The following is a 23,527-nucleotide window of genomic DNA, read 5'->3' on the forward strand; positions in this document are numbered from 1 at the left end:
TGGTTCTCAGTCCCAGTATCCTTGCTCTGCCAGGTCCATTCCCGCCTCTACTGACTGCCTGTCCCCTCCCTTTCCTTCTCCATCTCCCACTCCCAATTTTGATGCTCAGCCAAATCCCAATCTCCTTCCCGGCCCTGATTATAAATAATGTAACTGACCAGAAGAGCTCACTTGGATAATAAAGACACATGAAAATACCCAACTGGCATATCATTTTTGGTATCACTATAACATTGAAGTAAGATGTGAAATACATGGAACAGTCTAAAAAACACAAATCACCCAAATAACTGGACAGACACAGAGGAACATATTAATTAAAAAGAAGAAATAATGGGGACGTTGTATTGTACATTCCCTTTTCTCAGTCAAGAGAAATTTGTCAGCCCTATTTTCCCAGCCTTTGTCATTTTGTATAACTTTGCTATTCTTTATATTATAGATTTATATTTATTTTTCTTAGTATTTTAACATGTCCTTCCTCATTATTTAAGTGACTCAGTGAGCAGTTCTTGGAGTTGCCCAAGCAGTAAATGGAAGGACATTATGAGGGAGCAACATTTTAGATAAAATAGCGAAGAGTGCAATAGAATTGCCTATAAATAGTCAGTGGTGCTATAGCGCACTGAAATATAACGTTGTGGAATTTGAATGAAAGTATATTAGGGTGAACTGGGAAGAAAAATATAAAAGAAACCTAGTTATTTTAACCCTTGCGATTAGTACTTTAGTGGAACATCCCGAATTCTGCCTGTTTCCCTTTGAAGACTATTCAGCTAAAAAATAACAACCTCCTTGATAGTGATAAAATGAGTGTTTAGAACGCTGGTATATCCTCTCTTGTGGGCTGTGGGTTGCATTTCAGTGCTCTCTAATAACACATGTAAGATGCAACACATGCAGTGTGTTTTAGAAATGGGAAAACCCCAGCCTTGCTCTGATGTTTTCTGAAACATTCTGTCATCAGCCAGTGTTTAGTTAAGTTGCCAAAAATGAATGAAATCTAAGATGAGACAGTGTTAAGAGTTAATGAAAAAAGACATATTTTAATGTTTATGTTGAATAAGATCAGTATGTATGGTTTGAATTGCTGATACATTTGGTAGCTCATTACTGTGTTTTATTCCTTTAGAGGAATACTAACAAGACTCATGTATCTATGACTAGACCTTACAACTCTGTCTTAGTGTACAGATGTCCTTCTACCCTTCCTGGCTCTAGTGTTTTTGTAAATATTTAAACAAGTTCAGTTTCCCCAGAGGGGCCTCCGTCCATTGGCTTTCCTGGGCATTGATGATGCTCAGCACCTCTGAGAATTTGACCTAAAAAAAGGATAGAATCCTGTAAGTGCGGAATTGACGTATAGTTCAGTACCCTGCCTGCTCCTGGGAGTAGAGACACAGCATGATGGGTACAGGCATGTTCTTGTCATGTGCACGCACACAGTTATGAAGACTCACTGGTGCTTAGACACTGCAGTGACAGGGCCTCTAGAAATAACTGACAGATAGTTGCTAGAATGTTTTGTTAAGACCGTAAAGACCGCTATATTTTATTTAATTTTCTAAAGAAAGTGCAAGGTAGCTTTTCTTTTTGTCGGCTTTCCTTTAAGCATTAACTTAATTACTAGTGCTGCAAAAATCAGTTCACTCCATTTCACAAAATGTATTTTAGTGGCTTGGTTTTGTTATGCACAGTGACTCTCAGCCTGCAGCTGAGCAATGTGAGTAGAGCACTGGTTGACAAAATCTGCGCTGTGAATCCTAGGACGCATGAGGAATATGCTAAATGCTTCCAGTATTGTGCAGATGCTCCTTTTAGAAATATTTTACTTTCCCCACACCTCCTGTGATAGCATAAAGAACTTGTCTCCTGGAGCACAAGTTATATTTCTGGCCTTTACTGTAGCTACAGTGCTTGATGCTGCTCTCATAGAAGTCTGTGGGAATAGGCTTAGACTCTACTTTTGCTAGAATATGTCCAAATAGAAATGTACAGTCTCATTCTGCATTCCACTGAAGTAGAGAGTATTGTATGCCCAAGGGATGCAGGATTTGGTCCTTCGTTAATAGTTCATACTTCCGCTGTTTTGTGTCAGTGCTTTAAGCCAGGCTATATCAGAGAAGTTGTGAAGGTTTATTTAAACCTAGCAAAATGTCAGTATTTTTATCCCACCAAACATTGCAAGTTGAATTCACTGCAAATGCATTTATAATCTCTTTCAAACGGTTTCTTCTTTAAAAAGAAAAATGGAAATCGTTGACTGTAACACATGGCAGTGATTTACTTACTAACAAACTGTAAGCTATTTTTATTGAAGTAACAGGTAGCAATATTCAGACTGCTCTTCTAGCTCACAGCTAATTCATGGCATCTGTCTGAGCTCTTGCAATACACCAAAAGGTTTGAGACATGTTATGGATAGCTGGAATACTTTTCTGTGTTCTTTACTCGCACTTGAGGAGCCCCTAGTCATAAGCACTCTGATAACATGGCATACTTCTAAGTTACAGAACTAAAACCTCAAGGAATTAGTGGCCTGATTTTTTTTCAAACTGCAGCTTCCATTGACTTCGGTGGGATGTGGGTGCTTAGCGCTTCTGAAATATAGGTCAGTATCTTTAAACAAAGCTAAATTAATGGATGAAACTATTCTCATAAGAATTTGATCTTCATTAAACCAATATTTTCTAGACAGACTTCTATAGTCTTAAAAGTGAAGTACTAGAAATAGTAGGCACTATTTATACATAAACATCAAAATTTGTAACACAACTTTACTTTGTCTTTGTTTTAATTCATTTTGGTTTTGACTCATTTCTTTATTGATTTCTAAAATTTTATTTATTGCCCTCAAAGTAAGAGGAGATTTTTTTATGCTAGTGGCAACAAGCACTTTTAAAAAATTCAACCCTCTTCGATTATATCCTGGTTAACATTCAGTACTTAAGAATATTTGTTGAAGCTTCAGTTGGTGAAGGCTTGGAAATTTGGGTTTCTAGTTAAAATATCAGATAACATTATAACTCATCATCTTTTTAGTTTTTATTTAAAGAAACAACTCCTTGTTTAGACTTCTAAAAGGAACAATATAGTTTCTTTAATATTCAGATTCTTTCTGTCACTTTACCACTGGGATGGAAATTCACGGTTAGCAAGGAGCTGCCCTGATGATAAAAATTCATAATTGATTGCACAGAGAATGGTTTTTCAAGAGAGGACCCAAATCAAGCTTTTCACATGTTCTGTATAATCATCTTTTCTGCTATTCACTAAACAGGTATCTCTTGGTCTGTCGTCTTGTCCTGCTGATTCCCCATCTTGCCATATCTCTCTAGTAATGTGTTGTATTACATCTCTTTGGATTAAGATTGTAATGTGAAATGAGAATCTGTTTCACGAATTTGTGTTGAATTATAGCTAGGTAGGTCCCAATGCTGAAATGAATTCTGCAGAAGTGGACCCTTATATGTAGGGATTATTTTGGGATTGGAGCTTTTGGGATAGTGTTTTTGTGATGGAGCAGTCTGGTGTTCAGGGCACCGTCAGGTCACGCTTGTCTCAGGTTTAGGCTTTGTAAATAATAGCTTTTTATAAGACCTCATGCTAATAGAAATATTTCATTGTTCATTTAAAAAAAATTCAGTTGAATAGTTTTTTTGGAAAAATAAACATACCTGTTCAGGGTTTGTAACTCAGACACTGCAGCTTTTGGGTAGTGCTGAAGTAGACGAATAAACACAAGTGAAACTGACTTGTCAATTTTCATTGTCCAGTGTGAAGTGCAGAATCCAAGTAAACAACATGGATAATGAAAAATGAATTGGATTTAAGCATGTATGCATGTTAATAATTTTTCAATATTCTATTCATATTTACAGATATGCCATGAAGGAATTTAAATTATTAAATCACCTTATTTCTGTTATTTTATACTGAGCCCCTGTCAGTTGCTCCAGATGACTGTACAATTGTTTGTCAAAGTGAATAAAGCAGACCTAGTGATGCAGCATTCCAGGTTTCTTTTTTACTTGCTAACTCACAAACTTCAGTAATTCACAATGGGTCTGTCAGTTTAAAAGGCTTAACTGAAAAATATTGTGCCTTGAATAGTTAAAATTAATTAAAGATTTTTAATTATTAAAAGAGTTGCATAGGCTTATGGATTTTTTTACCTGCCAACAGGTAAAAAAAATAAATAAAAAATAGAGCATTAGAAATAAAGGAACACTGACAAGCGTATCAAGCATGAAATAATTGACTCTGCTTCAGGATTCAGTTCAAGGCTTCAGGATTGCACCCTTGATATCTGAAGTGGCTGCTGCAGCACATAAGAGACAGCACCACATAAACACCCTTTCAGGGGTTTACTATAAACAGAGTCCTTGAGCAACTGGAGATGATGCATGGAGAATGAAGGAAGGTTGGAACAAGGCAGTTGGAGCAGTGTAGAACAAAGCTTAACAGGAGCATCATTATTACAGGATCAGTTGGTTGAAGGGAAGAGAGAGATTCCCATGGGACCAAACTCTGCTGTCAGTTACACCTATGTAACCTAGTTGATTTCAACCTAGTTGGTGTAAGTGAACAGAAATTGGTCTTTGGAGCCTGAAATAAAGTACAGGAGCTTTCTGTGTAGGCTTTGCAAGTTTAATATTATCTTTATCAAAATATTAGTCTCAGTTTGAGTTCTGAATACCGAAAGTGACTGTCATCCTATTGTGCAATGTCTGTGCTATGTGCCATGTTGTAGAAGAGCAAGGTCCATTAAAGAACCTGACACATTTGCTTCTTGGACTCTTATCAATATAGTGGACCATGTGCACAGCAAACTGTTTGGCATGTCAGGGAAGGAGATTAGCTAGTTGTACTCAACTGCATTGGAAGAGATTTATTTTGATAGCCAGAGTAAAAACGTACTTCACTGGTGTGTGCTGCCATGGGTTTCTTCTAAGCACTCTCTCATGCACATTTCTTCATTTAATTTGAAAATATGTAAAAGTTAGTAGACCATACATACTTAGAATATAAGCATGTTCTGAGTGAAAACCTGCTTCAACGCTATTATTTTAATTATTTAATTTAGTGCTTGTGAACAGGGTTAGATTGACAGCCATGCAGACTAAAGCACCCACCTTATTAATTGAAATTTGGGTGAGAGTGGGTATAGAGGGCACATATTCCCTGGTTATCTCTGTCCCTGAACAAGAAAGTGATGTCAGGTTTCTACCTGGACTTCAAAGAAACTGGCTGTGTGAGAGTGAGATTATTCCCTCCCTCTTCCAGTTATACTACCCACAGATTAAGATGAGAGTGCAGATTACTGCTAGAATTTCCTGATCTGATTAATACTTCAGAACTTTCTAGGTCATACACTGCGCAGGCAGCAGTCAGACATGAGTCTGGTTTGTGGTAGAAAGTTGTGTGAATCTCTCCTTCAGTTATGGTCTCTTCTCCTCCCTTCCCCTCCCCCTCCCCCCCCTTTATCTTTAAACTCCATAATGATCTGAAGGCTAAAAGTGAGAAAATACTTTCATGCCTCCAGTTTGCAGAGTGTGCAGAAAGAACTCTTTGCACATTAACTACTTTCCATTCCTCTCCAGGTACTACTGATCTTGTAAAATGGCTGAGAAGTAACAGAAAATATGCGTTATTGATGTGCCAACGAGCAGTCTAGGTGTCATGTTTAGTTCACAATTCCTGTGTCCACGACAAAGTAACATTTCAGTTCCCTGCTTCTTAAGTACTGTTTTTTAAAACAAAACATGCCTTCCAAACACCACTATTATGGTTGCAATTATAATTTGTCATGGTGATTTCTAGGACATTTTTGTATTGGTTGTGATGAAGTTAGAGACACAAGGTGGGTGAGGTAATATCTTTTATTGGACCAACTTCTGTTGGTGAGAGACACAAGCTTTTGAGTCACAAAGTCGTCAGAAGTCATGGAAATGTTAGTGTACAGGAATTGGGTAGTAGCCATTTAAATCTTTTGGGAGCCCTCTCTAGTGGGCTTCACTGTTGCCTATTGCGGAAGCTAACAGAACCTAACTCTCAGGAGGGACGAGTGTGAGAGGGTTCCTCATATTCTTAATGTTATGTAAAGAGCAAAGACACAACAGAAATCCTTGGTCAAGCCATGTTTTTTTGAAGCAATCCTTGTAGGCAAAGACTTTCCAAAATTTGGAAACCGTCTGGCTTTGATGTGCCTCCTGAAGGCTAGTTTAGCCACTGCACCTGATAGATAGACAGACAATGGGTGTTGCAGCACTTCGCTTATATTAGTCGTTCGTGGGACTGCACCTTGTTTAAACAGTTTAGAACTAATGGGTTTTACAGGCATAACTCCTGTACTCTGAAAGCTGCAATAAGGACAGTTTTTCTCAGATGAAAATTCAGTAGGTGTAAAGTGGCAGGTGTGCCAGGCCACATAGTACAATGTCTGATTTCTCCTTTGTTCAGAATCTTATATATGTATTTATTGTTCACCCATCACAGTGACATCTAGGCATCAAGGAAAGTCCTGTGATTTATCCGTAGCTATAGTGATGCCTTCCTACTTCCCATCCATGCTGTTATGTGGTGAAAATAAGCAATTTCTCTAATTGTTTGCACTTCTATAGTACTTTTCATTGTAAGATTTCAAAACTCTTAAGGGTGAGATGTGTTTTCTGGGTTGGTCCTTGTCTTCCTATGCACAATACTGCAGCCTTAGTACTGGAGGAACATTTCAATTGTTTGATTCCTTCTCTTGTCTGTGGAGACTCTTCAGGAATTGTGCTGCATCTCCAGGTATTGTTTCTGAGTCTAATCATTTAGAGTCTTGGAGACTGTGGTAAAATGGATTTATTAGGTTTTAATCTCATTTCATTTGTTTTTTCTTTTCCTGTTGGGTGTTGCCTTTATCTGTAAGAACCACAATAAAGTAAGGAACTGACTCAGACCTGTAAACCCCAAGCTGCTGATGGCACCAGCTGTTCAATAGTTAGAAGTTTTTGGGGGAATGATGGTGCAAGCCAGTGGAAGGGGCTGAAGCAGCTGAATACAACCTGCAGAGCAAACATGCCAAATATCCCTAGTGTGGTTTTTTTGTAACTAATATAAGGGTATAGCTATTGTTTTTGTGAAGTCGTATAGGGAGTACCCTGTACACTCAAAGTCCAGAGGGTGATATCCTGGCTTATCTACACTACAAACACTGCAGCAGCACAGCTGCAGAGCCATGGCATAGACACTTGCTGCAACAATGGAAGGGGTTTCCCCCCATCGTATTTAATCCATCTCCTTGAGAGAGCATGGCTAGGTCAATGGAAGAACTCAGTCTGTGTAAGGCAGCATTCAGGCCAGCATGCAAGAAGCTGGGCAGCCATTCTGCCTCATTACTGAGGGAAGGGTTGTGCAAAAATACACATTTTGTATTGTGCCACAAAGATAGTCAGACTCTCTTCCCCTAATCTCAGCAGAGAAGGACTTTGATAGTTGAGGGCTTTTACCCTTTCTTCTTTCCTTTATTGAAGATGTTGATGATCCATGATCAGTTCAGCCTGAATGTGTTTCTCAGAGTTATTAATAATGGCCCCTACAGCAGTGTCTTACACAGAAGTTTATTTTTTGCAGTGACAATACATACTGGATTCACTTCTCAAAAGAAGACAGGAAGTGAGTATGCCGAATGGGGAACTAACTGAATTTGTGGGATAAGAAAAGTGTGTTGAGAGAGTGAGTATAAAAGATGGGTGTTAATTTGTGTAGAGTCTGCAGTGAGATTTGCTGCTCGAGCCATTTTATTCACATCCAGATTCCAACTCTATTTGTTATATTCTGCCTGCCTAAATCCTACCTGCAGTTTAGTTGGCTACAATAATCTTCACTTCCTCTTTTTAACTGCTGTATGCTGTTAAACAACTACTGTGTTTCACCCCAGAGAAAACTGCATTTTAGTAGTGGGATAAAGTGATCTCTCTCTCTGTTTGAATATCTTTTTGTGTGTGAAGTACTTTGGGATCTTTTTGGGATAAAAGGTGCTATATAAAGAGAACGTTATTTCTTCCTTTTGGAAGGAAGCCATTTGCTAGGAAGGAAAAATCAGATGCACAGCTACATAAATGGGGAATAACCAGGTTGGTGACAGTACTGCTGGAAAGGATTTGGGGGTTCTATTGGACCACAAATTGAATGAGTCAGCAACGTGATGCAGTTGTAAAAAAGGCTAATATCCTTCTTGAGGTATTAATGGGAATGTCGTATGTCAGACATGGGAAATAATTGTCCCATTCTGATAAGTGGGGTAGGCAGGAATCTGAGTTAGCAAGTGGATAAAAGACGTACATACAAATTGTTTAAAATGTATAGTTCAGTGGCTGTCTCTTTAAATGAACCACCACATGTGTCCAGCATGAGTGTTTCTTTTATTAATTAACCTGCTACATACAGTTGGGCAACATCTGGCATATGAGGATGATGTGTAATTAAGTGCAATTAACTAGATGGGCACAATTTGTTTATGCAGTTCATAGATAATTCAGAACTGGAACATTTATTTAATTATATAGGTTCAACTATGGTGTTTTGTTTTCTTTTTTTAAAACCGTGCAGTGCCCTTTGGATGCTGACAGATGATGATGGATAACTGTGTACAGCAACAAAAGTTTGAACTTCTTTTTAATTTGTTATAAACAGTTTTAAAGAATGATTGAACAAATTAAATAAATTGCTCATCCTTTTTTTAAAAAAGCCTCTGTTTGGTTTTGATTTAATGAGTTTTAGTGCTTTAAGTATACACTAGCATAAATGTAAATTAGCTCTTCAACATTTTTAGATGTAGGAAGAATGAATACCTGACCTGCGGGAGTAAGGAATTTCTATGCTTTCTTTCAGTTTGCACAGCAAAGACTGCTAACTGAGAACTAGGTCCTGCTGTTCATTAATCATTGGAAGTAAAATACCTAGTGGAATAAAGTAAGATACTATATAGTTTCTGTCTTATTTAAAGTACGTCAAAGTGGTTTACAAAGCTGTTAGATACTAGTAACCCTTAATACTATTGTAGCTATTCAGACGTTATACACTCTGCAGTTGCTTGAACGCAGAGTCCTGGACTTTAGAACCCATATTATCAAGATAGGGAAAGTTGCTCAGAATATTTGGTTAATATATCCCAGAGTCTTTTTTATTTTTTCCTTAAAGCAACATGAGATCTTTAACTTGACATGGGCCTCCTAAAGAAAAGGCCCTTGACGTAACATTCCACCTGAAGGATGGGCATCTTTAATACATAATACAGCACCTTCGCCTAAAATTGCATTACAGGTATTGCGTTTGAGCTAAAGTCTTTGCTATGGAATTAAATCCATAACCTTTTGGCCCAGAGGAGAAAATACTATTGTCAGCTGTACTAATACGGGAAAGAAAGTGATATCTGGTGATTAGAGCAAGGCATTGGGACACAGGTCTCCTGACTTCTGCTTCTCGGCTTGCCGCTGACTTGTGTGACCAAGAGAAAATCACTTCACCTCTCTGTGGTTGTTTACTCATTTGCAAAACGCACATTTAAAAATGGTTACTTACTACACAGCAGTGATAGGCTTAGTTATCTTTTGTGATCTGTTAGGATTTCCAGATGAAAGGTATTATTGCAAAGTATTATTGTACAAATTACGATATTCAGAAAATTAACCTGCCTTAGAGATTTGACTATAATTCACTGGTTCTTGTTTTCAAAGTAATTTATGCATGAGAACAAGAACCAATTGTTTTAAGTTAGCCCTTTAAATATTAACTCTTTAATTACAGAGTATCCCAATGGTTAAAAATACTAATGTAGTTTGCCTGATAGCCACATATCTTCCAAGAGAAGTTCTTGCAATGTTCTTTAATTTTTGCTGATGAATATTGTGAGTTAGATATTAAGCAAATCCTTTCCAAAATAAATATCACAGTTTAACTGACAGCTTCTGCTGATATACCTGTTGGGGAGGAAGAATTTGCCTTCATGGGAATGAGAAACAAACATAAGCCTCTCTGTTTTGTTAGTACTGTTTGTTTGCTGATTCTTTAGGCAAACCAGAAAGTTAAGTCTGGTTATGCCAGACCAGAATGTCCTGAAGTTATGAATGATGATTATGATCCATAGAAAGAAAAGAGTTTGGAATTAAACTGCACTATGGTGTTAATGCTCCAAGAAAAGCCTGAAAAACTAACACCATAAAAGACAGAGTAGTGCATACATACTATAGATTTCACATAACTTCATGGGGAAAATGTTCAGAGTTATGGAGAGTTTCAACTGCTCATGTAACACAGTTTCTTTCATTCCTACTTTTTCTACCTGGCCTATGTCTACACTTTGGGAGATACGCAAGCTACATAGAATAGCTTGTGTATCTCCTGTTGACTTCCTAACTCCTACTTATCACGGTGTCTTCAGTTCGCTGCGCCAAAGGGAAATGCGCTTCCATGACACAGCGTTACTCCACCTGGCAGAGGTGGATTATAGCATCGATTTCTGGGTCAATTGAGCGGGTCTTTGCTTCCACTCAATCAATTCGGATAAATGGATCTGCTCTAGACATAGCTCTGGTGTGGGCAAAGAACCTGTGAAAACAAGGAGGGAGTAGTATCTGTTGTTCGACTGCTGCATTCTATTCCTAGTTCTGCCACTGACTTGCTGTGTGATCTTGAGCATATTACTTTTTTTGTGCCTTTGTTTACTAAACAAAATAATTGGGAACCAATAACCCATTGCAAGCCCTGAAAGATCTGGCACGTATCCTGACCACACATTATAAAAGCCTGCAAAAAAAAATTGTGCCTTACTGAATGTTAATAAAAAGCCAAACCGGATTATCTGTATTGCATATTAAGCAGCAATGAACAATAGAAGGGCAGGTTATTTTAAAAGATGGAATCCTGCTGTGGAACAGAGATATGGGTGAGATCCTTGATCTTTCTGTAGAAGTACTTTAGATGGCTATCTTGCTGCTTCATAATCTTGTCCTTAAAATGTATACCAAAATTTGTTTTGTGAAACTAATATCCAATAAACCTTAATATTCCTAGAAACATTTCCCTGAAATTTAAATTTTAAAAAGCAAATAAATGCCAGTGTAAGCAATTCAGTTATTTTTTTTAGAAAGATAGCGCTGGATTTATATCATCAGAACCTGAAAGTGAAATTTACCATAAACAAAAATGAAATTGACTGGTCTGTTTACTTTTGCATTTTTCAACTTGAAAAATGTTAAATGGTGTAATATTGAAAAGCAATTTGATTTTTCACAGTTTGTCTTATGGTGCTGTTGTGATGAAGGTAAGAATAGTGCAGGGAGGTTATTTTTTTCTTTAATGTGGTCTTTCAGTTTTTTTGTCCAAATTATTTTCAATATTTTATCTAAAGTATAGGGTTTTTAAAATGCTCCTTTGACTTCACTGAAGTAGGGAAAGGCCTACATTTTCAGACGTGGCTAGTGATTTTGGGTGCCCAGCTGTGACATGTTTGAGGCCAGATTTTTGAGAGGGCATTTGAGCACATTCTGAAAACGCGATTCTTTTAAGGCATCTCAAAATGGGCACCTAAATATTGAGCCACTGAAACTGCTAGTTACTTTGGGTCTAAGCTTTCAAATCTACTTTTTTAAAGTTAAATTAAAATTGGTGGCTTTAAAAGATTTGCACTGCATTCGTCTGAAACTCTTTATTTGTACACTGTAGCTATGAGAAGCAGCATGGTGGAGTGGATAGGGCTGTGAACTGCTGTGTTTTATTTCCAGCTCAGTCACTGATTCTGTGTCTAGACTGGGGTAAGGCACTTCACCTTTGTGCCAAAGTTTCCTTTTCTATCAAATAAGGATATGATGTATATCCATTTTTGTAAGTGCTTTAAGATCTATTGATGAACAGCACAGTATTTTTTCATATTATATTTAAAATATTTCGTATTCACTGCAGTAACACCGAATGTTCAAGGTAAAGCTTTGGGCCTTGATCTTGAAATGATCTCCAGCTGCATGCAGCCTCTACTGCAGAGTTCAATCCACAAAACTTGGGTAGGTCCAACAGATTCTGGGTGGAATCTTTAGATCAAGATGGACCCTATGAAGCAGATAATTTTTCTGTATTGCAAAAGCCTGTTAGATGATGTGAATGCCAAGAATTCATAAAAGCAGAGTCCTTATTGCACCATTCCCCTCCCCTCCCATATATTTTCATGGAGAGTCTAGGATATCCTAACCACATGTTAGAAAAAGGGTGTGTCAAAATTATGCAAGACTACAAGCACTAAAATATATATATAAATGTTTTCTTCTTGAACTCCTCCCCGGGGCAAACTGGTCTGCACTGAATCAACAGCAGATAGGGCATGGGCAGTGTATTCCAATCTCTAGCAGGATATGTACATGTGCTGTTCTCATTAATGTTTTACAGTTTAATCAGAAAAGGGTGTTCCATTTTTATTCTGATGTGTTCTGCTCACATTTGTACCAACATTTCTATTAATAAATCTCTTCACCCTAACATCCATTGCACCAGGTCTTAGCTTGTGAGCAACTTTATTTGTATTAAGTCACTTTAAAGGATGTAACTTTAAGATTAAAATGTATTAGATTTTATGTTTGTATCTTATAAATGAAGAGATCTGTTCAGTCCAGAGACACCTCTGCCTGTCTCCTGGAGCTGGTCCTCTTCAGATGCAGTTAAATAAAGCTGGTTTCAGCCTTATGCAGCCATTTGAGCAAGCCCCCCACCTAGGAACCACATCAAAGACCTACTAAGCCTCTTGCGCTATGTTTACACCAGTGCAATGCCATTGGAGTAACTGGCGACTTACACAATATGAGACCAAATAATGGTTTGTACAGCATTTTGAAGAGGAAACATGCTACATAACTGCTAACTGCTATTAAGCAGGAAAAGATCAAAAGGTGATGAATTTAAGAATTAGGATATACTTCATGATTTCAACAAAATTAGTCATAATTTTTGCAAACTGGTTCAGATGCCCTGTCATTAAAATGTAGCTCTTCTCCTTGCTGTGCCACAATTCATTTTATTTGGGTGGAAAGATGCTTTTAAGTTGAATCTTGATTATTCACATAATTTGCTATATGCACAACAGACTAGCATGAGAGAGAATGTCCCTTGTTGAACAAGGAATACAAAGCTTGGTCTGTAATGTAGTGTATAAATATTTTACTTAATTGGAAATTTCCTGTATCTAAACGTTGTCTTGTAGTTTTTATTATTTGACTGAGTGTGTAACTATATGCACTCATATTTTTCCTTTCTCTGCACCTACAGCAGTTTATCTCAGATCCCTATTTTCAGTACTGTTATTGATTTGTACTTTTAATTGTTCTGAGTGTTTAAATCAAACTGTTCCGTAAATATTCATTATTGTTGTAATGCAACATGCATGCTCACTGTATTATTATATCAGAGGGTGGTACTTAGAAGTTAACTAAGTGTTATAATAAAATATACTACTATATAATGTGAAAAGAACTACACTATATTACTGTAGAACTGATCTGATCTGAAAACATCCAGTAATTTTCCAGAGAGAGAGAGAGCCACTTATGTGGCAAAGCTTTTGAGTTTGGCAACTTCATGTTTTGTCCTGCACAAATTCTAATATGGCAAAGACTCTTAGAATTTATCTAAAAATTATTTTTAAACCTTCAGTCATTGAGATATCGATGCACAAAGTTTCACTTTACCAACAATAGTAGCTTGAAATTTAAATATAGTTCTGAAATTTTCTAGACAAGGCAGGTGGCAGGCTGATGAGTAATACAAATACAGTTTACAAATAATGAAGTTATTTGAGTGATAGCTTAAGGCTTGTAATAAAATGTATGTGTTGAGGCTGTTGGTATATATTGGTTCTTTTTGTATGGGGTAGAAGGAAAGAGGCGTGACTCAGTTAAGTTTCTGATTTGTCTGCTAGCACCTTTGACCCAACCTCATTGTTCTAGTTATCTTTTTTACATAGTTTTGAGATGTCCTTATGATAGAATTACTTGTATTGCAATAGCTAGACTCAAAGACTGGCTATGCTATGAAAATGACAACAGATAGTAAACACTTCTCCTGCCTATGCAAACCAGTGTTGAGAACAATTTCTCCACTGGTGTCAAAAGGATTAGCAGAGTATAGTATCCACGTAGGAAAGAATGCTTGAGAGTTGGAGTAAAATTAATGGTAAAACTCCCATTGAATTTAACAGGGCCAGGATTTCACCCCAAGTGTCTAATAAAGCTTGTTTTTGCAGTGTTGATGCAGCAAGAGGGCTGAGGTCATGGGGGAGGAATAGCCAAGCGATATAAGTGCTCAGATTTTAGATACTTTATTTTATCTACTGATTGGTACTAGCCATTCCTCAGTTTCCTGTCTGGCAGTGCCATCTCCTCTGTCCTTCAGGTTTGCTGGATGCCCTTGAGTGACATTCATTCATCTCTTCTATACACAGCTGCCTTGCAGGGATTTGATAAAACAGTTTGTCTTGCAGAAAGCAGACTGATCCTTACATGCAAAACTAAAGGATCTTGACCTTTTAGTTAAAAGTCAACAGATTTGAAACCAATCGTAATGTAAGTTTATGTGCTCTTCTTTTTCCAGAGCTATGGAAGCACTAGCTCGGTGACTGTGCCAGAAACGCTGTTGTTTGTTTCAACCCTTGATGGAAGTTTGCATGCTGTCAGCAAGAGGACAGGATCAATCAAGTGGACTTTAAAAGAAGGTGAGTAGGAAGTGTCATCCTGCCTTCTCTGCAGGAACTTCAATAAGTGTGTATAACTTTACATACAATGTCGATACATATATTTTACCAGGGCAATACTGTTCAGCAGATTGAGTTTTTAAATGATACCTCACAAGTATATTTTGTACAAAATGTATCATAGTTTTGTAAAGGATGAACATAGGGGTACAGTCTGGTACACTGTGAAGCTAACATAATCTTTGAAACACATGTAGATGCTGAAAGATATACTCCTTATCTCTGCTGTTCTCCTCCTGGACATGACTTGATATCTAACTGCAGCATTACAGTAATCACGTTGATCTGTATATTTTCACATTTGGATCTTTTTCTTTTTAGCTGATTTTTCTTCTTTTTATGTTTCAGAACATTTAGGCAGAGGTTATAAATACGATTACTGTACCAAATTCCTTAGTTCAGGCCTGCACCTTAGCAATATTTGTACAGCTTTTTTTATGGCCTCTGTTTGAACATAATGTTTCCTTTTAATGTTTTTTCCTCTACGCCGGGTAAGGTGATTGTGGCCATTTTTTTTTAATGTGGACCTTTCAAGGATTTTTTTGTACCTTTTTCCTTTCCAGATTGGATTACACACAGTGCTACTACAAAACATAGCTTGCCCCCTTGTCCGGCCTTGGAGCATGGCAGGGAACGTATTGCATTAGTTCTATGAATACTGCAATAACTCTGTTTTCTTCCAGACGTAATTGAAAGTGTTGAGTCTGATTTATAGAACTGTATACAGATAGGCTTCTGAGTACTTGAAAGAGAGTCACTTCCTATGTGTGCCACCATGACAATTGAGTCATGGTATAAGAATCTGACAGGCACCTAAATACTGTGGCATCTGGGTGTCCTATAAGTATCTGACTAGAATAGAATAAAGGTTCCCTAGGGGGGTTCTGCTGATACACTGGGAATTGGAGGCAAAAGATTTGTGGTGGAAGGCCTGCGATATGCTTCTCCCACTAGCTCAATAAAGCTTAAGTCTGTTGACCTTAAGGGCATGGTATAAAAGCCCATCTCTTGTCTCTGATACTTGCCTGAGAGAGATGGTAATAGGGGCAACACGAGTTCAATGGTTCAGGTCTGTCATTGACATTGAACAAGTTGTGTACTAGAAACTGCACAATTTTATAACTTAATAAATAAAATAATAACAAAGAGGATCTTATAAGAATAGCTTTTTATCAGTTTTCCTTCATGAAAACATGGCATTTAATACAAAATGAAATGGTTGTGGTTGGACTCTGCTGGTTGATTACACGTGAAAGATATGTTTGAGATGTAGCCCTTTCTTTTTACCTTTTGGAAATCCACTAAAAAGCAGCTAAATGAAATGATGTCACAGTGATTGCGGCATTCTACTCAGTGTTTGTAAACCAGTTGCCCTTTCAGTTAGCAGGCTGAATTGGTGGTGAAGGACTGTGCTAGTCTGATCTCTGGTTCAAACCAGTTCTTCTGTCCTTATGAGTCTGTTCATCTTTTGAACGTAGTTCTATCAAACAAGCAGTTACTTTTATAAGAGCAGAAAGAGCACTTTTTAAACCCCTCTTATCCACAGTAGAGTAGGAAATGGTAAGCCAGTGAGCCAGAAATTGCAAGAATCTTGATTTATGGATGTCCTCACAATTTTTCCCCTCTATTTTCATCCATGTAAATGGTGCATGGAGACCCCCTCTATCCTTGAGCAGTCTTGATTAGAAGAATGAAAATTAATATCCTCTTAATTCACTATTGCCTATAGCTATATTAATACTAAGAAAAACTTTCACCTGTACTGACATAACACAGCATATGTGCATAAAAGGGCATAGTCCTAGCCTACGTAGAGTTACTCATTTGTATAGATTCAGTGCAGTAGCTGACCTTTATCTGCAAGCAGCCTTATTAAGGGGAAAAGGTTAGGTGCCTCTGAGAAGGGATGAGGATCTCTAATGAAAATAAGAGAGGACGCTAGGTTAAATACAAATTGTTTAAGTAACTCTTCCTTATAAAAAAGTGTTGCAAAACACTATTGGTACATTAGAACCACCAGACTGGATATTCTAGTTCTATAGAACATTGGTTTTATTTCATGACTGTTTAATAGTCTAGATCCTTATCTGTGCGCTGTGCACCCAACTAGTATTCTGTGAAGTGCTTATCACCCACTAGTTTGGTTCTGTATAACAATGAAAACCACAAACCTTGATGCAAAAATATACGGTGATAGTCACTTGCATTGGAATTCATTTAAAAACAAGCTGCGTCCCTCTGGGTTAGTTTAGTGTTGTGAAATCTCAGTGGGCAAGGATATGTCTGACCTGGGAATTGAATTGGAGAATTAGATTTCTAACTGAAATTGGCATTTCTGAATCTTCTGTTCATTGCTACCAGGTTGGTGAAAAGACCACACGAAAGATGTGCAACAGCTCCAGTATTGGGAGCCCAACATCAGAGGTGGCTAGCCACCTACTAACCAGCTCTAATGCTGGGTTAAAGACCAGAAGAACTGTAATGTTAGTGCTGAATTTGGCATGCTTACCATATGTGATGCTGCTCTCTCTCTCTTTTAACGATAAGTTTATAAAGCATACAAAACTTTTTTTTGAAACCTCTAAGTTGCACACACTGCATGGGTTCTCTGACAGCTGCTTTGTACCCTAGATATCGGAAAATTAAACATATGTTGTTGTTCACATGACTTGAGATATTCTGGAGGTCACTTGCAGCGCAGTGAAACCATTTATCGGTGACAGAGGGTTTTGTTATTACACTTAAGAAGTTAGGTGTTTAGCACGACCAACTGGTATAGTACCTTTTTGTTAAAAACAAAGTAGCCATGTGTCTTCATGTGATGAAACTCAACACCAGGATGGGGTTATTCACCTTCTAAAGTAGTGCTTAAACAAACATGGCAATCTTTCCGTTTACAGTTTGTCCTACTTAGCACTAAAACCTCTTAGGAATGCAGAGTAAATGAACTAGTGCCTCTTATCACAATAACCTGGTCGGGTTTCCTGCCCTCATACAGTGCTGCCAAGAAAAGTGATTTGAATGCTCCTGCTCTCTTCTCCCCATGTGCAGTACAAATAAACTGTCTGTGCTTTCCCCTTTCTAAGCTACTGGCTCTCTCACTGTTTACACTCTATACCAATTATCTGCAGTGTGAACTGTGGACCCAGTTACTGTAAGCTGCTGAGTGCCTTCAGGTTCCACTGGTTTCAATGGGAATTGGTCCTCAGCACTTTGCAGGATTGGCAGTGACTGGCCATGTAACTGATGGTGCCTCATCACATCCACGTCAGAAAGATGGTCCTAGGATTAATGGGGAACAAAAAAAAAAGAAAAAGGTGGTCCCATTCCAGGAGAGCCTTTCTCCCTGAAGAAGCCCCAAACAATCCAGCCATAGCATTTTGAGGCTCCAGAGTGTGGTGTAGACACCACTTCTGACCACAGACTGAACAAGTCTCTGATGTGCCACCTCTGATCAACAAAAGGAGTGATTAGTTCTTAGTGGTGTGATGTGCTCCCTTACTGTCTCCTCTCACTGCCATCAAGATACTGGTCAAGCTTCCTGAGCACTGACAGTCTTTCTCTGGAAGCCAGAGACTCAGCCCAGAATCCAACTTGGGTATCATCAGACCACTGCATTAAACAATCATTTAAATGAAGTTAAGATTAGGGCAAAATGCAGGCAATGCAAAGTTGCACTTTCACAAGGTTTTGAGCAGTCTCCATGTTAGCTTGAAAGAGTTGCAGCTCTTTCAGTTTTTACTTTATTTTTTTCATACCCTTATTGCTTATAAAATGTGAACATTCAGCTATCTGATCAGAATCTGCATGTGTAATATCTTCAGGAACGAATGAGTAAAACCCTCTGGTTTGAAAGGTCATCTTTCTTTTAAAGCTGTGGGGCTCTGCAGTTGGAGATGGCATTGCTAGTGCTGCAGCTGCTTCTATGTCTCCTTTGTAGGTCTTGTTGCAAGGCTAGGGTACAGAACTTCAGACTCTAGTCTTACGTGCTCTTCACTAAACGTATCTGACAACTATGCAGTATTCTTTCTATAGAAGAAGATGGAATTGATTACCAACAGACCGCCAACAGTGAACGTACAAGTGACTTATTGGGCAGCCTCCTGCTTTGGTCACAAAACTATAATCTCTGCCACAACGAAGGAAGGAAAATCTCTGTAGAGCAGGGAAGACTGAGCTGGAGAAAAAGTACAAATGAGAAATCCAAGGGCATTACAGTTGGCAGCCCAGAGCCAACTTGCAAGATCAGATCAGGAGACTGATTCTCCTCTGAATGTCATTGATTTAATGGTCTGTATTTTAAGACTTATTTCAATGGTCTTTGTTCAGAAAGTGTTTCATAAGAATTCCTGTTCCCCCCGCCTCCTCAAAAAGCACTCTGGACTAGCCTGTTAACATGTGACTTTGTTAATAAGCAGTATCTTGAACAGTAAGGAAGTACCTAGTGTTTCAGGGTGCTATTTTGGGCATGTTTTGTCTTTGTCTTTTTCCAGTTTATTTCTATGCATCCTTTGTCACTGTCCTCCTTGGAATGGTCTCCTTGCTCTTTTGCCCCAAATGACCTCTTTCCCTTCATTCTCCTTCCTACCTAAAACACACTTCTTCTATGAAGTGTTTTCCAAAGGACTATACAATATGCACAGGTTTGAGGCTATATCTATAGCCAGTGTAGATTGCTTGCTTGCTTTGCTTTTATCTTGTCCCATTAGTCAGCGGCAGCATGCAGACTCATAGTGTGTGTGTGATTGGCACAACTTTTACAAATTGGCCAGCCAGGCCAGATGTTCTTGGTTTGAAATTGGAGTTTTCTGTCTCCTAAGTGGACTGCCTGCCAACACTGACCAGCACCACGTGCCCAATAGAGGCACAGAGAGGTGAAGTAACTTACCCAAGGTCACCCAGCAGGTCAGTGGCAGAGCCAGGAATGGAGCCAGGTCTCCTGTGTTCCAGTCCAGCACCCTCTCCATTGTACCATACTGCCTCCCCCAACCAGTGTAGAGTGTATTGTCTAATTTGGAGTGTAAATTTTTGAGGCAGGGGACTGTATGTTCTTTTCTGTATAATGCTGGACATGGTGACAGTGGGCAATATAAATTATAAAGAGGATCTTGACCCTCCAAAGCCTTACTGACATGACTAGCCGCAGGATTGGGACCTTTTTATAATTCACATGTCAAGCACTGTTGTTAGGCTCAGGCTGGATGTGTAGGCCCTACTGTAAAATAAATAATAATGGTTATTCCCAGCGTAGGAGAATTGTTTGGTACAGAATTGCAGATGAACATAGGGGTACAGATCCAAAGGGTTAAAGCCAGTAGGGACTTTAGAGAAAGAAGCTGTTAAATCCATGGAAATGATCAGCTCCTCTATCCTCAGCAAACTCCAGAGAACTGTGAATCAGTCTCTCTCATCTTTTTGAGAGAAGTTGCTACACTTATCTGGGATGACACACACTTTTTAGCCCAGCCCATTAACCCAGGTCTTCTGATGAGACCCTACCTCAGGAAACCGTTTTTTCCCATTCATTCCATTGTGGCAGCAACTAGTTCAGTTGCTGTTTCAGAATCTACCACTTCTCCATTTCAGTCATTGGTTTCACATATTTCTATTCAACCTAGAGGCATGTTAACTTGATGGAAATCTGCAGTGAAATCTCATGCTTTTACAAAGAACTGTCAAAGGGCAAATCTCCCTGTATCTCACTTTTTTTCTGAGGCAGAGAGAGAGAATTTAAAGTGAGAGATGTTTGTATACAGCTTTTAGTGTTATACCATTTGCTAGGAATTATTCTCAAATATTGCAAATATGGCAGTTTTAAACTTTAAAATCCCAGGCTGTGCCATCAAAATACTGTCTAGAATTATTCCAGACTAATTTAGTTTGTCATTATTAGGGTCCATCTACAGTACAGTACAAGCAGAGATGAGACAGGGCATCTGACTGCTGCCTGGTTAAAATGTTGATGTCAAGGAGACATAACTGGGCCCCATTAATGAGGTAAAACCTTGAACAACAATTATGTAAATGGCGCCCCTGCTGCTGTTCTTTCTAAAAGTGTGTCTTCAGAGGGTATTTAGAATCAACCTTTCATTTTTTAACCCTTTATTTTTCCAACAGAAGGTTTTGTAATAGTACAGAGCTTTTTTTAAAAGAATTGCAAAAATGAAACTGGAATGGAAACTGGTGAAATCTCAAGGAATAAATTATTTTCTACTCCTGCATCATCAGGGGTATGCACTGAATGATCCTTCTGATAGTTTTTTCCATTTCTTACCTCTGTGATTTGGCTGTACTTTTAAGGGCTTTGACAGGACTGTGGCAGACATGGAGCAGCTGTGTTGAATAATCTAAGAATAGTGAGATGTAATAATTTTAGGTAATGGTCAGTGAAGTGAAGTGATTATATATTGAGTTATAAGAGTTTCCTATATGAATGTATTGAACTAGCTTAATGGGGAGGGGGCTGTGTGAAAAACAAGCAGGAAAGCAGCACAATAGCTGTAGTTAAGCAAACCTCCCAACAAACACTGGGGAGTTGTTACAGGACAATGGCATACTTCCAGGCTCCAATTTAAAGTGACACAGCTTTGCCAGGTTGGGAGCCTACTGCTCAAAAGGACACTAAACAGTTAAAAAGGTGGGGGAGTGGAGAGGCAGTTGTTAGTGGCTGGACTTACTCATAACATTCATATAAATAAGGGAATAGTCAGTTCCTTAGACTAAAAATGTCTAAAAAGTCTAAAGGAAGAGTTTAGGCAAGAAATAGTCATTTAAGACCTTATCTAGACCAGGGAGTAAGTGATTTTTAAAATGTGTATTGTTGTACTGAGTTTAAAAACCCCCAAAAAAACAAGTATACCATTTCAAAACCAAAGTGTACAGGTTATCATCATGAGCAATCACTTGAGGAAGTGATGATCGTAGATAAGGCTCTTGGCAGGATTGCTCAAGTACTGTTGCTGAAGATTGATATTGTCAGTCTATCTTTGCACTTACCAAAGGCAGCTTATTTCTTCCCACATCAGAAATTTCTGTACATAATCAGTTCATCAAAAACTTGCAAAGTCACTTGGTATGTGCCTCAAGCAGTGCTTGTAAAATTTAAATTAAAGCTTGACTTAACAAAAGCATTTGCCATTTTCTGCTGATTTTTGATGCTCTTGTATCACTAAATAATTTTTTCCCCTTCTTGTGAGGTCATTGTGATTATAAAGACCTTAGCTTATGGTGTTCCTTTCTCTTTCTCCGTTTAGTCTGTCTCTCCTGGATTCTGATGGACACTTATTGTTTCTGATCACTCTTTAGTTCATGGGAGTCTTCATTTTTTTTATTATTGAGTTGAACCAAACTCTGTCAGGCTTCTAATGCTTTTTCTTTGCTACACATCTTCAGTGAGGTGCTGATTTGGAAAGTCAGCACCCCTGTATTGTATTAGATGGATATCTTGCAGATCACAGAACATCCAAAAGGAGACAGTGAGAGAGACCTGTTGATGTAGATGCAATTGGTAAAACCTGCCATGCTTTTTCCTTCTCCCCAAAGCTTCAGACCATTTTCAACATTGAACCAATGGAATTAATTGTTGCGGTTTGTTCTAATGTGTAGTTGGGTGGTAAAATTATTCTGATTAACCAAATGGGCCTATGGAGATCAAGCAGCTACCTGATTCCTAGTTGTACTGTTTCAAAGGTCTTTGAAACATAATTGCTTTTAGGGCTCATTGCTGTGGCACTGGGACCCAAAATAAATCAAATATAGCAGTACATTATATTGCCAACTCTAGGTCTAAACTCTATTCCTATCCTACACCAATCAACCATAATAACTAGAATAGTTCATCTTTAAGTAAATGACGTGAGTTAAGTAGCTAGCGTCCTGGTTTCTGCTTTCCATGATCTATACATGCTAATGTGTAGAAGCATCAGCACTATTGCCTGGCCTTCCTGAGTGAACTAATCTACAAGTGTAATATTGCTGAACAGCATAACAGAGTGCTGGCTTCACACCCATGAATTAATTGGCTTTCTTCCAGAAGCTTTATGTGTTTTTGAATTAAATTGCTCTGTCTGCTTTAAAAAGGATCATCTTTTAGGTTCAAAAAGCCAAACAAAACTCTGGATCCTGTTGCATTTTGAACTCTGCTGCTCTGTAGGGCTGGTTAGTGGAAGGAAAGAAATGGCTAAAAGGGAGGGGGCGGGAAGCTCTGCTCTTGTTCGTGGCGTCTGGTGGTTTGTGTGCTGCAGTACATGGGGAGTGGAGGAGACTTCCTGGTGTCCACAGGCCCCCTTAATCATGAGTCTTGTTGCCCTCTTCTTGCATATCTCTGCTATTACTGTAGTCTGTTTGAACTCTCCAGTACATATGTGCTAGCATCTTCCCAATCAGAGTCTTTCATAAGAGAATGTTTGAGCCCTCATTTCCATCCTCTTGCATCATTTTGTTTGTGTGTGTGTGTGGAGAAAAATAAGAGTTGCTTTTTGCGGTAGCTTGTTTGGAGTCAACTTTAATCTGTTTCCTTTATTCACTGAATTATTTGAATACTTTATTTGTTGGAAGCAAGAATCTGTTGTGATCTCCACCTTCTGATTTATTTTTAAGATTTCCTTACAGATGAGGGTGAAGGATGCATGCTTTGTGCACATATTCCTCTTGCAAATGCTGCATAAAAGAGAATTTGCTGCAAATTTACGTATCTCTGTATGTTGGTACTAGTATTGTCAATCCCAGGCATTCAAGCCTCAGGCCCTCAAA

At 38.4% G+C, this 23,527-nt stretch overlaps 1 protein-coding gene across 2 annotated transcripts in view; it reads left to right on the plus strand.

The window, feature by feature from the left end:
* Window positions 1–7,441: 7,441 nt before the first annotated feature.
* ERN1 (endoplasmic reticulum to nucleus signaling 1) overlaps window positions 7,442–23,527 on the plus strand; it is a 38,199-nt gene continuing 22,113 nt past the window's right edge. Inside the window, exons 1-2 of one of the 2 annotated variants that reach the window (XM_067547366.1) lie at window positions 7,442–7,659; window positions 14,617–14,737. Coding sequence is in view for 1 of the 2 variants with exons in the window: in XM_067547365.1 (XP_067403466.1) it covers window positions 11,991–12,044; window positions 14,617–14,737 (175 nt within the window). In the remaining variant the exon portion in view is untranslated. Of the gene's footprint in view, window positions 7,660–11,956; window positions 12,045–14,616; window positions 14,738–23,527 lie in introns of those variants that run through there. The other variant, XM_067547365.1, reaches the window with a different exon arrangement.

This window comes from Emydura macquarii, unplaced genomic scaffold, assembly GCF_026122565.2.
Source record: "Emydura macquarii macquarii isolate MOO-44397 ecotype Brisbane River unplaced genomic scaffold, CSIRO-AGI_Emac_v2 contig_1230, whole genome shotgun sequence".
Lineage (NCBI taxonomy): Eukaryota > Metazoa > Chordata > Testudines > Chelidae > Emydura > Emydura macquarii.